Source organism: Mesoplodon mirus (assembly GCF_964341445.2).
Source record: "Mesoplodon mirus genome assembly, chromosome: 10".
Lineage (NCBI taxonomy): Eukaryota > Metazoa > Chordata > Mammalia > Artiodactyla > Ziphiidae > Mesoplodon > Mesoplodon mirus.
The window spans coordinates 98,470,406-98,486,967 of record NC_138986.1 but is presented as its reverse complement, the minus strand read 5'-3'; the positions used below and the strand labels follow the sequence as shown (position 1 = coordinate 98,486,967).

General features: G+C 37.0%; 1 protein-coding gene across 14 annotated transcripts in view; it reads left to right on the top strand.

Annotated features, from left to right (window-relative positions):
- Positions 1-16,562, top strand: part of SNAP91 (synaptosome associated protein 91) — a 156,258-nt gene that overhangs the window by 124,691 nt on the left and 15,005 nt on the right. For all 14 annotated transcript variants that reach the window (XM_082633866.1, XM_082633869.1, XM_082633867.1 and 11 more), the window contains 4 exons: positions 5,874-6,008; positions 7,565-7,714; positions 13,506-13,536; positions 14,429-14,540. In XM_082633866.1, the coding sequence (XP_082489992.1) occupies positions 5,874-6,008; positions 7,565-7,714; positions 13,506-13,536; positions 14,429-14,540 (428 nt within the window). The remainder of the gene's footprint in view (positions 1-5,873; positions 6,009-7,564; positions 7,715-13,505; positions 13,537-14,428; positions 14,541-16,562) is intronic.

The window sequence follows — 16,562 nt, the reverse complement described above, 5'->3', positions numbered from 1 at the left end:
ACATGTTTTTCTCTCTTTTTTTCCTATTTAAATTAATTAACTTTTTAATATAAATAGGTATAAATGGGTTTTAATGTCTAGTTTGCTTTCCAAATATTTCTTGAAATTGAGTTTGTACATTTCTGTGTCTGATTTACTTGGCATGGGCCAATATCCTGATGTAAGAAATTTTTACCTAATATCCTGATATAGGAAATTTTAAATTACTTCTAATTTCTCCAGGTCTTAATTATTAAGGCCGGTTTTTCATACTTCTGTTTTGCTTATAGAAAAACATTTTTCACGCTTGCTCAAGTAACAAAATAGCAAGAAGCCATGTTTTCAGTGAAGAATATCATGGACCATTAATATAATTCTATCTTATGAGCCAGAAGCAACTTTCCTAGCCAAAAAATGAATAAACACAAACCATGCATATATATACAATATAAAATCACAGTCATATTTATATAGGTAATCTAGCTGACAGTGGCTATTCTGAGTTTTCACATTGCCTAGACATCTTTATTTGATGAATATCAGTGATAGGACAAATATTCGGGGCCCTGTATTACAGTAATTTGCAGTGAAGCTTAGCACTTGGGTTGTACCTGTGTGTGTGTCTGTGGAGATAGATCAGCTAAGTCCACAGGCTATTGAAATAAAGAGGAACATTATTTTAAAAGATAAATGAGCCTAATCATGGATAACAAAGAAGTCCACAACTGGGCTTCCCTGGTGGCGCAGTGGTTGAGAGTCCGCCTGCCGATGCAGGGGACACGGGTTCGTGCCCCGGTCCGGGAAGATCCCACATGCCGTGGAGCAGCTGGGCCTGTGAGCCATGGCCTCTGAGCCTGCATGTCCGGAGCCTGTGCTCCGCAATGGGAGAGGCCACAACAGTGAGAGGCCCGTGTACCAAAAAAAAAAAAGAGAAGTCCACAACTACCATCAGGTTCAAAGTAGGAATTTGAATTAAAAAAAAAAAAAGAGAGAGAGAGAGAGAAGGTTGTATTATGTGAGTCCTAGAATCTTGTATTATTGGCTTTCAGTAATAAGACAATTGTGAAAGAGTAAAAAAGAAAAATAATACACAGCCACAGTAATGGGAGGTTTAGACTGTCCAGAATGTAATGTCCGTTGCTTGACTGGGAGGAGATCTCATCTTATGCTTGACTGAGGTTAGATTTTTTTGAGGGCATAAATATGCATGTAAATAACAAGGGAAATGCAATAAAGATGTAGTGTAGATGTAGTGTAAATTTTAAAAATGATTGTTAGAGATTTTAAACCAAAACTTAAGAATCATCTCAAAATTGGGGAGAAAGCTTTATCAAAACTTGGTTTGTAATTTAAAACTAGAAAATAAAGGCTAAGTGGATAATCTTTTAAAAATGGGCTTATCTCCCAGAAAAACTTGTTATTCTTCTTCATTTAATTTACTTCTAGAACTGTCAAATAATACCAATTCCACAATTGAACTGTGGATAAAATATCATCTTAGTCACCTTCTACTCCTTGAGTAAAAATTTCAAGTTCTGTTTGGTGCACCCAGTGTGGTGACACTAGAGAAAATTCTAGAAAAGGCAACTGCTGTGGCCAAGGAGAACAGACTAACAGAATAAGTCTCTCCAAGTCATCGAGGTTACTGGTGGGATGGAGGTATTACCCGTATCTCAGATGGAGTCTGGCTGGACCCTTGAGAGTTAAGTTTATAACAAATAGAAGGAAATATTATTTTACACAGTGAAGAGTAAAGCTGTCAAATTCCTCTCATGATGTACTAGCTGAAAATACAGATGTTTGAAAGCTAGAGGCAGATTCCTGGATGACAGTGTAAATGGATTATTAAGGGAGGTTAGGTATGTTGAAGGATATGCCTAACTTCTGAGGTTGACATCAAACAGGAAAACCATGTTCTTCCATAATAGACCATTCTGGGGCAACTGTACCATAATCTGTACTAACACAGGACTGTGCCTCTTCCTATCTTTAATTCCAAAGGTAGGGGAGAATAGGGGCCTGCCCTGTGAGGTCCTTCATAGTTTTGCATTCTCTGTTAACCACGTGACACAGCTGGCTTTTTTTTTTTTTTTTTTTAGCAGAGCCACAGGAGTCCTTGAACTGATTTAAAATATAGTCAGTGTGGAAATAATAACTAACCATTTCCACTAAATGGGAAGGTCTGTAGAGGACCAATTCTTTCATCCTCTCTGGGGGTCAAAAACAGAAAATTGTCAGACAAAAGGTTCTCAGGGTATTATTCCTGGAAATATTGACTATCTCAGATTGATCTTAGTAAATGGAATTTAATAACTGACTTTACCACTGAGAATAATGGAAATGACAGTGTCTTTAACATAATAGAGCAGGTGTGAGAGTGGGGGAGTATGTGTGGGAGTGTGGTTATCTACCGATAGTTTTAACATTGCACTCCTTCGACCCAAGTGATATGTAGACAATGACTGTCAGTTTTGATATGTCTGCGTTAATAGAACTTCATTAAGTGTGTAGGCTGTTCCCCTGTGGAAAGATACATTCATAAGACTAATCATCTGTGATAAAAGGCAGTGTGTCTGTAGTTGGTGATTCAGTTGTAGGACAGTTCAAACATGTCTGCAGGGCATCTGGAAGCCTAGTGATTATTACTTTATTTTCAATTCCACAAAGCACCTTTCTTAATATAATTCAGAACCATAGAGAAAGAAAGAGTCGTGGTTAGGGTTCTCTTATTACTTACCTCTATTCCAGGGCTCTGACACTCTTCATTTAACAGGAGGAGTTCCCCAAACTCCTTAATTAATGTCTGTAATTTTCCTGCTTAGCTCTACATTAAGAGTATAGCAACAGGGCTTCCCTGGTGGTGCAGTGGTTGAGAGTCTGCCTGCCGATGCAGGGGACACGGGTTCATGCCCCGGTCCGGGAAGATCCCACATGCCACAGAGCGGCTGGGCCCGTGAGCCATGGCCGCTGAGCCTGCACCTCCGGAGCCTGTGCCCTGCAACGGGAGAGGCCACAACAGTGAGAGAGGCCCGCGTACCGCAAAAAAAAAAAAAAAAAAAGTACAGCAACAGATTTTTCTTCTTTAACATAATCAGTTGGTTATTCTATATCACTTAGCTTTTTAATTAGTCTAGGTTTGTGAGAGCCCCTGCTTCATAAGAACTGAGTATAATGGGGGAAAGTCATCTTTCTAGATCTCTGTCAAGTTTATAAACGTATCAGAAGGGGACAACTCTGGCGTTACTCCTGGCTGTTGGAAAGATGCCAAGTAGGATTGTGGTGAAGAACCAAGGCTCTGGAAGATTCCTTTGTGGAATCCTGGCTCTGCACTTGCCATCCTGTGACCTTGGGCAAATTATTTAACCTCTCTGGCCTCAGTTTCCTCATCTGTGAAACTTCCTAAGGTGGTTGTGAGGCTTAAATGAGCTAATACATGTTTTAGGTTGAATAATATAAAATTGCTGTTTTGTAGGATCAAAATAGTCAAATATTGGCAATTTATGTGATTCAGATGGTTCACCCTAAAAAAAAGTGCTCAGAACAGTGTCTGGCGCTTGGTGAGCCTCGTGCCAGTTTTGGCTTTACCATCACTTTCTTAGAGAAAGCAGTAATTTTTTTCCATTGAATAGTGTTATTTATTCACCTATGGGAATGATCTACTTACCTTATGAAACTGAACAGCCCTAAGCAGATGAGCCCTGGGTAAATGCACATATTTTTCTATTTCTGATTGTGGGTAGGTGTGTTCACTTCTCTTTGCATCTTTTCTAACTGTGGAAAAATAAGATTGAATCAGATGATCCTAAGGCCCTTTCCAACACTAATGTGCTGTGATTCTAGAATAAATTGTCTCTTCTTGACCAAGTTTTAAGAAACGGAGAGTCAAGTACAGTTTTTTCCACGTTCACCTGTAACAGAGAGAACCACACCCTAGAAAAGTTGCCTAGATTTCCTGCAGCCATATTCCAAATTGTGTGGGATGTCTCCAAAAAGTCAGCATTAACACAGGCACCAATCTCCCTAAAACCAAAACAGTCATATCTTCAAAAATAATTATATCTGACCCCTCTTTGCTTCATAATGATATTAGTTCTTAAAGATCTGGGGAATGTCTTTTCACTTAGGAAGGTTACATGATCCCTAAGTCACTCAAACAGTGCTAAAACCACTTAAAGTAGTCCCCATGACTTTTAAAAGACCAACTTCTAATGGGTAACAGTTTTCCAAATTGCAGTTTTTCATAAACATATGAAAAACTTAGTCATGGAAAGACTAAACCCATGTCACTATCAATTGCCAGGGGCAACATGACTTTCTGGTTAGAGAGTAGTAACTGGAGAATGTCAATGGGAGTCATTTTCAAAATTATAATTGATTATTATGAATTGTAAGCTGAAGGATTTTGGTAAGCATTCTTTATGTTTTTTGGCAAGCAGTTTGTGAAGAAAAGATATGGCTAGATAAGAAAGGAATATATGTGTGTATATATATACATATATGTAAATGTGTATATATATACATATATAGTATATGTGTGTGTATATATATACATATATATGTATGTGTATGTGTGTGTGTGTGTATATATATATATAGCCAAACTGAGTGTAAAAAAGACTTCTGGTAGTAATACATTTTTGATAATAGAACATCATCTAATGTCTTATTAAGAAATCACTTTCTTCACAGGCTGCATAATTTTGTACAGAAGCGAAACAGAGTGAGCTCTGCTTCTGTCTCTTGATTGAGAGCAGTAATTTACTTCCAGACTTCAAAAGAGAAATATTTAATTTGAGGTTTCGTTACTTTACAGTAGTCTTTGATTTTTCCTCACCTTTTAAATTCAAAAGTTGCCCTTCACTCAATTAGTGTAATTCAGTGTTTTAGGCATTTTGTTGAATATTAGTGGAAAAGGTGAAAACAAGAGGAAACAGTTCCTGACACCAAAAGGCCATTCCTAGGCTGGGTTGGAGAGATGTACCAGGCTCTGAGGACACAGGGGCAGAGCACATAACCCACGTGTACCGGCGGTGGGAGGGGCAGGGCGCGTTGCGGCTGGTAGCAGTAGCAGGCAATATAAGGTAAGGAAGCCCTCCCAGAGTTGGCATTCGACTCACTATGGTGCATTATGGCTGCAACTGAGTTTGCAGGGATGGGGAAGGGCCCAGAGACAGATGAGCTTGTTTGCCATGCAGAGGAACCTGCATTTTATGAATCTGAAAGTTAAGGGGAGCCAGGGAAGGATTTTAGAGAAGTAACTTTGTCAACGTTTTCCACTCAGAAAGATCACTCTGGCTGCACTGTAGAGGCTAGGTTGGAGGAGGTACGGGTTAGAAGCAGAAAGCCTCCTCGGGTTGTGTTGGGTGAGCCTAAACTTATCGGTAGCGGCAGTGGGACTGGAACATACATGAAATATATTAAGGAGGATTTGATGGCAGAGTACATGCATATTTTTCTGATTTGCCTTTTATTATTATACTGAGCCAGTGTGTACAACTAAGCATTTTCTAGCTACCTGGTATTGTGATTTGAAGAGACAAAATTCAAATATGATGAAAATAATTATCTGAAGTTTAACCCTAGTGAGACCTTCTCAGCTTTATGTACTCCGTTATAACAGTAGATTAGATTGCTGCAGGTTCTTTTAACAAGGGTATATAGTGTGGTGTGCTCTCTTATTTCCAGATAAATTAAATCCTCATTAATACATGACAGATTTCAAGATACTTGAAAAACTTTTTAAAAACTAACTTCCTGGGTTTCAGTGCCTTCTCATCCATATGCATTCAATTCCTTTTTTGGTCTTCTATGACTTTTTCTGACTCTGTTTTAATGGCCTTTACTTATCTTTAGTTGTTTCTGCTTATATTTTTCTGGAACTATTTTTTCCCCAGGATTTGGGGGTTCTTTCATGGCCCCTTCTCCATCACCAGTGACTCCTGCTCAGAATAACCTGCTACAGCCCAATTTTGAGGCAGCTTTTGGAACCACGCCTTCAACTTCTAGCAGCAGCTCCTTTGATCCGTCAGGTGAGGCAGTGATTTTCAAACATGCTTTTTATTTGTTCTGATTATAAAGTACACCACCTAAGGTTAGTGTGATATCAGGAAATTTATAAGCAAATATTGAGTGATGACCTTGTTTTAAAACTGTTCAATAAATCTCTCATTTTATAATTTAAAGTAAATATTTTCTGTACATTTTGGTTGCTTTAAGAGTAACCTGCAATCCCTTTCTGTGTTTGTTTTTAACTTTTAGCAGAAATCTAACTTAACATGAACACCCATCTGTTTGCACAAGCTTACATGCACATGGTTTGGAGAAGGTTAAGGGAAAACAAATACTTTGTGCTAAATCTTTGTGCGGTATCTCAATGTGTGGACACTCCCACTGCTGTTGCTTACACCCTCTGAAGCGTGCCTGGCCCTTGGTTTTATGAAATTGACACAAATAGTATTCTTTGCCTGCCTTTAACCTTTCATCCTGCTGTCATTTTGTTTGTATTCTCTTCCATTCTACTCTTCCCATGCTGGGTCCTTACTACAAATTTTCAATTGGTGAGTTTTTGGCAATCAAATGTGTTTCAGAAACACCCTAAATATATTCCCTGCTTGACGATTTGGTTGCTTCCTTTGCCAGTGCCTAGTTGAATGCTATCGTTTTTTCAACTTAGAATTATTGTAGAGTGGTGTGTATGGTAAATATGCATAGTTTTTTGATAAAAAATTAACAACCATAAAATTTTTGACATAGTTATCAGCAATAACTTTTGTGCACATCCTATGAGCCTGCATTTTGAATGGTCTTTCTGTATTCCAGGAACTAAACAAGTGATCATTTGTTATATGCTGATCAGGAACCATCCATAATGGCATGATTCCTGATGTTTAAAATAGTGTTTACTGTAGCTGTACCCTTAAAGTTAGAACCAAAAGTGAATATCGTAATGAGAGAATAAAATCAAAATTCTTACTTCTACAATATGGTCAACTGTTTTTCAGATACTTATTACTAGGTACTGACCATTAGATCAGGTTTTATTCCAGCACTGATTTCATAGAAACTAGGAGATTCGGCCTTCCTTTCTCGTTTAAGAATTGTTATAAAAGTAAGCATTGTAAATACTACACACTGAGTGCCTATATAAAGCAAGCATTATAATAAAGGCGTGACATATATTATCTATTTTAGTTTTCACAACAACTCCATGTAGTAGTTGTACTCTCCCCACTTTCAAATGAGAAAAACTAAAGCTCAGTCACTTTCTCAGAGTCACACGTTAGTGAGGCATGCAGCTGAATTTGAGCCCAATTCTGATTCCAAAGTCTATGCTCTTTCCTGTACATTATACAGATTTTCTTTTCCATCTTCACGTTCATTAGTATTTCCATACTTTATGAGTAGACATATGCAGAGATGTTCTTTTTTGGTGTTATAGTCGTTAGAAGTGTGAATGAAATGCCTTCTTTTATAAGATTGTAAATACATTCACTTGTTTCCATAGTTTTTCAAAAGGCAGTGTCCGTTTAATTTTGCATATGGGTTTTTTTGCAATTATTCTGAACCCGATCTATTTGATTTCCAGTGTTTGATGGTCTAGGTGATCTTCTGATGCCAACCATGGCACCAGCCGGGCAGCCTGCGCCCATCTCAGTGGTACCTCCCAGTTCTGCAATGGCAGCAAGCAAAGCTCTTGGGAGTGATCTTGACTCATCTCTTGCCAGCTTAGTAGGCAGTGAGTAATATACTTTTAACAGAATCATATGTGAATTTTTTTCTCTATCTGTTCGTATGTATTGTTTCTGGATTCACTTACAGGCGAGTGTGTCAAGGAGCGGACAGAAATTCTTAGTGCTTTACCCAGTACAGTTCCTTGGAAGATACACAGTCACTATGCCATTGTCTCCCAAGCAATACCCAGGACACTTTTAATCTAAATTACCGAAGGTGTAATTAGAGAGCATATACAAGTATGAAACCAAGTGTATTATGTTTAAGAAGTACTTAATTTTTTATTTCTCTTGGAAATAACATAGAGTAGCTTAAATGCAGTATATTTACCAATTGAGTATCCAAGTTCATTTCAGTTACTCATTGAACAAATATTTATTGAGCACCAGGCAGTCTTCCAGGCTCTAGAGATAAATCATGAACAAAACAAGTATAAATTTCTATTTGTAAGGTGCTTAGAAGAGCAGAGACAAACATTAAATATTTTCAAATAAATAAATTTTCTAGTGCCATGGAGGGCAAAAACAGAACACGCTAAGAGGGATTGTGAGTCCTACAGAGTGGGAGTTAGAGTAGGCCTCACTGAGAAGGTAAAATTTGAGCAAAGATTTGAAGGTAAAGGAATGAACCATATGGATATCTGAAGGAGAATATTTGCAGGCAAAAGAGAGAGCCAGTGCAAAAGCACTTGGGCAGATTGCCTGGCATATTCAAGGAGTACTGCCGAGACTAGTGGCTAGAGCTGGGTAAGTGAAGGAGAGGGTCCTAGGAGATGAGGCCAGCTATTATAAAGATTGCCTTTTTTAAAAAACTCTGAATTTAATTTTTTTATTAAGGTGAATGAGTTTACCATTGCAGATACCTTTCATTTTACTCAAAGCCGTATCAAAAATTTAGCAGATCCCTGAGACAGACCTTTTTTCCTATGCATTATCCTGTGGACATACTTTTTTTTCCCATTCATCGTCCTTGGTCTGGACATTCATGAAAATGCTTTGATGACAACCACGGAGAGGTTATTTGAATATTTCTTCCTACTTTAAAATTTTATCTTACTGATGGATAGTCTGCAGTAGTAACTGCTTTTACTGAATATTATAATGTACTGTCTAAATCTTCCTTCAGAAATCAAGACTTTATACCTCCAGGGCTGAAAGTGCCACTAGCACACATCCCTCAGGTGGCAACCACCTTTAAAATTATCTCAGTTGAAGCAAGCAGACCCTCTTGAGAAATAGCCCGACAATCTAGATAAAGAAGCACAAATTCGAAGTAGTCACAGTTTGCAATATCAAAACTTCTACAGAGCTACAGTCATCAGGACAAATGGTATTGGCTTAAGGATAGAAAGATAGACCAATAGAATGAATAAAGATCTCAGAAATAAACCTCACATACATTGTCAAACAATTTTTTCAAGGATTCCAGGACCATTCAAAGTGGGAAAGGACAATCTTTTCAAAAAATATGCTTGGATAACTGGATAGCCACATGCAAGTGAATGAAGTTGGGCCTCTTCCTTATACCATCCACAAAAATCAATTCAAAATGAATCAAAGATCTAAATGTAAGAGATAAATCTGTAAAACTCCTAGGAAGAAAACTAAGTACAAGTCTTTATGACCTTAAATGAGGCAGTGGCTTCTTAGATATAATACTTAAAATACAAGCAATCAAAGAAAAAATAAATTAATAAAAATTTGTCAAAATTAAAAACTTTTGTGTTACAAATTGATACATCCAGAAAGTGGAAAAACAACCCACAGAATGGGAGAAAATATTCCCATATATCTCATAAGGGACTTGTATCCATCATATATAAAGAACTCTTAAAATTCAATAATAAAAAGTAAAACAATTTAAAAATCAGAGAAGGATTTGAATAGATATTTCTCCAAAAAAAAAGCACAGGTGGCCAATAAGTATGTGAAAAGATGTTGAATGTCATTAGCCATCAGAGAAATGCAAATCAAAACCACAATGACAGGCCACTTCACACTCACTAGGAAGGCTATCATCAAAAAGGTAATAACAAATATTGGCTAGGATGTAGAGAAAGTAGAATTCACACAGTGCTGGTAGGGATGTAAAACAATTCAGCCTCTTTGGAGAACAGGTTTACAGTTCTCCAAAAGTTAAACATAGTTTCCATGTGGCACAGCAATTTCACTCCTAGCTATATATTCAAGAGAATTGAAAACATATGTCCACATGACTTGTACACAGATATTCACAGAAGCAATTTTTATAACAGCCAACAAGTGGGAACAACTCAAAAGTCCATCAACTGTTGAACAGATAAACAAAATGTGGTACATTCATAAAATAATCAGCCATAAAAAGAAGATGAACCTTGAAAATATTTTGCTAGGTGAAAGAAGCCAAATACAAAAAGCCACATATTATATGATTACATTTATATGAAATGTCCAAAACAGGGGAATCTTTAGAAGCAGAATGTGCATTAGTAGTGGTCAGAGTGACTGCTAATGGTGATGGGGATTCCTTTGGGGTGATGAAAATATTTTGAAATTAGAGTGTGTTAATGATTTCACCACCTTGTGAACATAATTTTTGCACTGAATTTTACTCTTTAACAGTATGAATTTTATGATATGTGAATTGTATCGATTTTTTTAGAAGTCTCATCTTACTATATACCCATTAGAATGACTAAAATTTTTAAAAGAAGAGAAGAGCTGACAGTACTTTGTACTTACCAAGGGTGTGGAGCCTCTGGAATTCTCACACTTTGGTGGTGGGAATACAACATAGTCTTGCCATGGAAATCAGTTTAGCAGTTTCTTATATTTAAACCTATACTTAATATGACTCAGTAAATACATGTCTAGGTACTTGTCCTAGAGAAATGAAAACATATGTTCTCACAAAAACTTGTCCATGTATCTTTATAGGAGTATTATTTTAAAATGCCAGAAACAACCGAAATGTCTTTCACTGGGTAAATGTATAAACAAACTGTGGTAAACCCCTTCATTAGAATACTACTTAGAAATGAAAAGGAATGAACTGCTGACGTACACAAGAGCACAGATGAATCTCAAATACATTATGCTAAGTGAAAGAAGCCAGACACAAAAAAATTATATACTGTTAATTCCACTTATACAGTTTACTTTTGTTAAGGCAGAACTACAGGGAATATATCAGTGGTTGCCAGGGTTCTGAGTAAGGGGAAGTTTGGGTTGCAAAGAGAGAATATTTTTGAGTGATTAAATTGCTGTGAATCCTGATTATAGTGATGATTACATGAACCCATGTATTTGTCAAAATTTATAGAAATGTACAATACCCCCAAAAAGAGTCCCACTGAGTTTCACTCTAAGTAACTAAGTATTTTATTTAAGTAAATATTTTATTAATGAAAATATTTTATTAATGAAATATTTTATTAATGAAAATATATTCCAAAACTGAAAAAAAATTTATCTTCATACTCCTTATCAATATTGCAGCTTTGCTTTTTCTTACAGAAATTGACAAGCTGAACCTAAGATTTATATGGAAATGTAAGGAAGCCAGAATAAGCCAAAACATTTTGAATAAAGAAGAATCATTTTGAAAGACTCACACTTCATGATTTCAAAACTTAACTACAAAGCTACAGTAATTAAGATGAGTGGTACTGCATAGGAATAGGCATATACATCAGTGGAATAGAATGACAGTCTACAAATAAGCTTACACATCTGTGGTCAGTTGACTTTCAACAAAGGTGCCAGGACAGTTCAATGGGAAAAGAGGAAAAGAATCACCTTTTCAACAAACAGTGCTAGGACAAGTGGATATCCACATGTAAAAGGATGAAGTTAGACTTTTTATTTACCCCAAAGTAATTAATTCCAAATGAATATAGAACTAAGTGTAGGAGTCAAAATGATGAAACTTTTAGAAGAAAATTTATGAGTAAATATTTATGACCTTGGATTAGATAATGTTCCTAGATATGACAGCAAAAGCACAAGCAACAGTAGAAAATAAAAGATAAATAAGACTGCATCAGAATTCAAAACTTTTGTGCTACCCAGGATACCATCAAGACAGTGAAATATCCAGAGTAAGTAAAGAACTCTTGTAGCTCAATAATGAAAAGACAACCCAATTTTTAAATGGTCAAATGACTTAAAAAAGACATTTCTCCAAAGAATATATACATGTGGCCAATGTACACATGAAAAGAGGCTCAACATCAGTCATCTGTGAAATGCATATCAAAACCACAGTGAAATATCACTTCACACCCATCAGGATGGCTATAATAAAAAAGGCAGATCATAACCAGTCTTGATAAGGATGTGGAAAAATTAAAACCCTCTAACATTGCTGGTGAGGATGTAACATTGGGCAGCTGCTATGGGAAGCAGTTTGGCAGTTTCTGGAAATGTTAAACATAGAGTTACCATTAGGCAGAGATGCCTAGAAAGCTCTTCCCCAGATCTCTGCTCAGCTTTGCGTAAGCTTCACCCCTCTGAGGCCTTCCTTGAACACCCTATTTAATCCTGCCTGACCCTCACTCTCAGCCTACCCCACCAGTTCCCCCTTACCCTGCTTTCCATTTTCCATAGGCTTGCCATATCACCTTCTAGCAGCCTGTATACTCTTTTATTATTTTATTGTCTTTTGTTTTTTGGTGTTTTTTTTTTGCGGTACGCGGGCCTCTCACTGCCGTGGCCTCTCCCGCTGTGGAGCACAGGCTCCAGACGCACAGGCCCAGCGGCCACGGCCCATGGGCCCAGCCGCTCCGCAGCATGTGGGATCCTCCCGGACCGGGGCACGAACCCGCGTCCGCTGCATCGGCAGGCGGACTCTCAACCACTGCGCCACCAGGGAAGCCCTATTTTATTGTTTTATCATCCATCTCACCCCATCAGAATGCAAATTCCTCTGGGGTTGAGCTCTTTGTTTTTGTAACTAACCTATCCCAACTGCTTAGAACAGTGCCTGGCATATGTAGGGTTCAATAAATATTTGCTGAAATAATAAATGAATTGAGATTAGAGCAGAATGATTAAACCCGTTGGGTCAGGAGTCCCCAAGACCACCCACACAATTATAGATCCACTAGAAGGACTCAAGGGAGTCAGCGCATAGTTGTACTCACAGCTAAGGTTTATTACAGCAGCATAGTAAGGATACACAGCTGGATCATCAGGGAAATAGACACAGGCAGAGTAGAGAAGAATCCACACATGGACTTCCTTATGCTCTCTCTTCCCTTTGAGGGGAAGAACACACAAAAATGCAGCAACCCATAGGATGTTCCTGCCCAGGAAAGCCCTTTAGAGACTCAGCATCCAGGGTTTTTATTGGATGCTGATCCTGTAGGCCCTCTGCCTAGCATGTACCAAAATATCAGTCTTGTGGAAGGAAAGCAAGATTTTCAGCATACCCCTTGTTTGTACAGTTTAGGTACAGTGATCCACGCTTATCATTAGGAAAACTTTTATCTCAGTGTAGAGAACAATTTATATTAGCCAGGTCTCCAGCCACACGGGCCTTCCTAAGATAGCAGTCTCAAGCCTGCTATGTTCACTCTTTTCTGGACACCAGTTGACATTAAAATATGATCCTTAAGAATAACATGAAGTGAAAGAAAATGTTAGACTTGAGAATATGTTTCCTAACGTGGTTTCTCCTTTGTAAAACTAAATGCAGTCATTTGTAGGCAAAATATGGACTTTTTTCTAGACCTCTGATTCTTTGATCTTTTAAATGTCATATCGTTCAAGCTGAGTATAGAGGTTTAAATTCTTTTTTCTTCTATCCATTTGTAGATCTTGGAATTTCTGGTACCACGTCCAAAAAGTAAGTGTTTTTGAAATTGTCTGGTTTTCTTATGAAAAGTGTATCTGTACTTATTTGAGACTATCAAACATTGCGCTCATTGGAGTAATTACTCATTCCCAGGCTAGGTAACTGCAAAATTGGTTTTTATTTCATTCCCAGTTTTTGTTTTTGTTGCTATTCTATTGGAACCTCCAAACTACTGGCTCTGCAGTGAGAAGGAATAATCTATTTCAGCCTCCATATTGTCACTAAGTATATCTAGAAGTATTTGGTAATTGTGGTTTGAATACTTTAGTAGCTTTAAATTGTAGATTCATTATAATATTCCTAGCTAACATTGATTTTAAAAAAAGTCTCATGGGGGTCAGTTTTAGAGAAGAGTAGTAAAAATGACAAACAATGTACACTTTTTTTAGATGCATATTTCAACGTCTCTGAAATCGGGATGCATCTAACAATAGATGTAATCTTACAATCACTTGAAGGCAAGTTGTAGTCATGATGTAGTTATGTGAAACCTTCATTTGAACCCTGTAAGATCCAGAAAGTGCCATTATGGATTCATCTTCAGTTCAACAAAGGATATACAGTAGTTATGATATACTTATTTGGCATTTTTTATAACCAGTGATGAATTCAGTTGAATTTTGTGGCATATTTTTCCATTAGAAGTGACAGGAAATTCTTGTTATCCCTGAGGTCTGAACTCTGATTTTTTTGTCAAATGCTCTTAAGGTCTCTTAGATGAGATATGGTAAGACTCCTCTATCTGTTTTAAGCTGTTCTCTTTATTACCACTTGACCCAAACAGACTGCTTCTGACTCTAGATAAAAGTATTTAGGGAGCCACACACCATTCTTTTCTGATTGTGTGTTTGTCTCTTTGTTTGCTTTGCATGCTTGATTTTAGGGGAGATCTTCAGTGGAATGCTGGAGAGAAGAAGTTGACTGGGGGAGCCAACTGGCAGCCAAAAGTAGCCCCTGCCACCTGGTCAGCAGGTGTCCCACCCAGTGCACCCTTGGTAAGTAGTCCCCGGAGGCCTGGGCAGTGTGGGCACTTTGCCAGTTTCCAAGTGTGTAGAGCAGGGTCCATGTTGCTGAATTTTGCTACTGACATTGTACTTTTTAACCCACATTAGGAGCAAGATGCCATATTTACCAAAATGCAAATTTCATTGACTTTAATAAAGATTATGATCTATCTTTTTATTTTAATTATTGCAAAATAGTATTTATGCTTCTTCAGATATTAGTCCTTTATTTGTACAATTATGGAAATGATTCTTCAAAACATGTAATATCATTGATCGTTATCTGTGTTTTACCACATTTCTTGCCCAAATTTCCTGATGGCCACAAGAAGTAATGAAAACTTTTTTTCTTACCAGAAAGATTGGGCAGTTTTCTATTGTGTAAGTGAACTTTCATTTTAAAGCCCTATGGATTCTTCTCACCATTTTTTCAATTTGAAACGACTTTCACCATCTTTTCTATAAAATGTAAATAGGTTTCATTTCTGTATATTAAATTTCTATCAGTATATTAATGCACCATTCACTCTGTGAAAGAGCATATCACTGGAAATAAAGACTTAATTATTACTTAGTGCAATTTGCCACCACCAAAAGTATGTTTCCAGGATAGCAAAATTTACTATTTTTCTATATATGCTCATATTTAGCAGAACTAGGCTAGCTACTGCTTCCCCAGCTCACCCGTAGTTTTTCACCTTTGCTTACACCTTCACCTGTCTAATTCACCCATCTCTAAGGTTTTCTTGATGCCAACCTCTCCTTGTTGCCTGAATTAATTCCTCACCATCAACCGCCAACCCCAGCCAAACAAGCATGCATGGAAGTGAATTAATATAAATTAGAATATAAACATTTTAGATAGACTCCATTAAAAATGATGTGTTCCAGAAATTTATTTAAATATCTGAGTTTTTGAATTTAGAACACATTTTCTTTTTTTTAACTTTTTATTTTATGTTGGAGTACAGTTAACAGTGTTGCGTTAATTTCAGGTGTACAGCAAAGTGATTCAGTTATACATATACATGCATCTATTCTTTTTCAAATTCTTTTCTCATCTAAGTTGTTACATAATATTGAGCAGAGTTCCCTATGCTATACAGTAGGTCCTTGTTGGTTATCCATTTTACATATAGTAGTGTGTACAAGAACACATTTTCTTTTAGACGATTTTATAAATAGTAATGTTTTTACACATAGTTTCATAGCGATTTTATAAATAAAAATAAGCTCAAATCAATCTGTAAAAGGACTTTTGAATCAAAATTTACCACTAAACAGTACTAATAGTATTAATTGAATTACAGTTTATACCGTAGTTCCTATAGGAAAATACATTCTGTGCTCAGACTTGGTTCTCAAAACCCACTTCCTCTGGTCTCCCCACTCCACCCCCTGGTGTTTGTAAGAGAGCAGGAAATTCAAGGACTGATATTCTCTGCCTTTGGTGAGTTCAAAGTCTGAAAGAACTTAATTTTAAGAAGTGACTTCTAAAAGATAACAATGAGAAGATTGCCTATTATATATGGATATTTACCTCTTCAAATCTTTCTTTTCATTATTTAAAAACAGTGCTTAAGAGGGCCATTTTTGTATTTAGCTATAAATAGAGTTCCATTTTAATTTTTATAAAGGATACTTAGTAGAAAGCTACCAGTCTCTTAAACTGAGCTATGCCCAGGATAACCATATAATTTATTCCCCAAACTAGGGCTCTTTAAGGGTGAAAGGGAGCATAATTATTATCCTGGGACCCCAAGCATGTGCCTGGTACCTGGTGACCCACATAGATGATGAGACCATAAGCAGGTAGCACTCTGGGCCTAGGCAACTGCACTCCATTCTTTTTTTTTTTTTAATTGACATAAAGTTGATTTACACTGTTGTGTTAATTTCTGCTGTACAGCAAAGTGATTCAGTTATACACATATATGTATATATATTTTTTCATATTCTTTTCCATTATGGTTTATTATGGGATATTGAGTATAGTTCCCTGTGCTATACAGT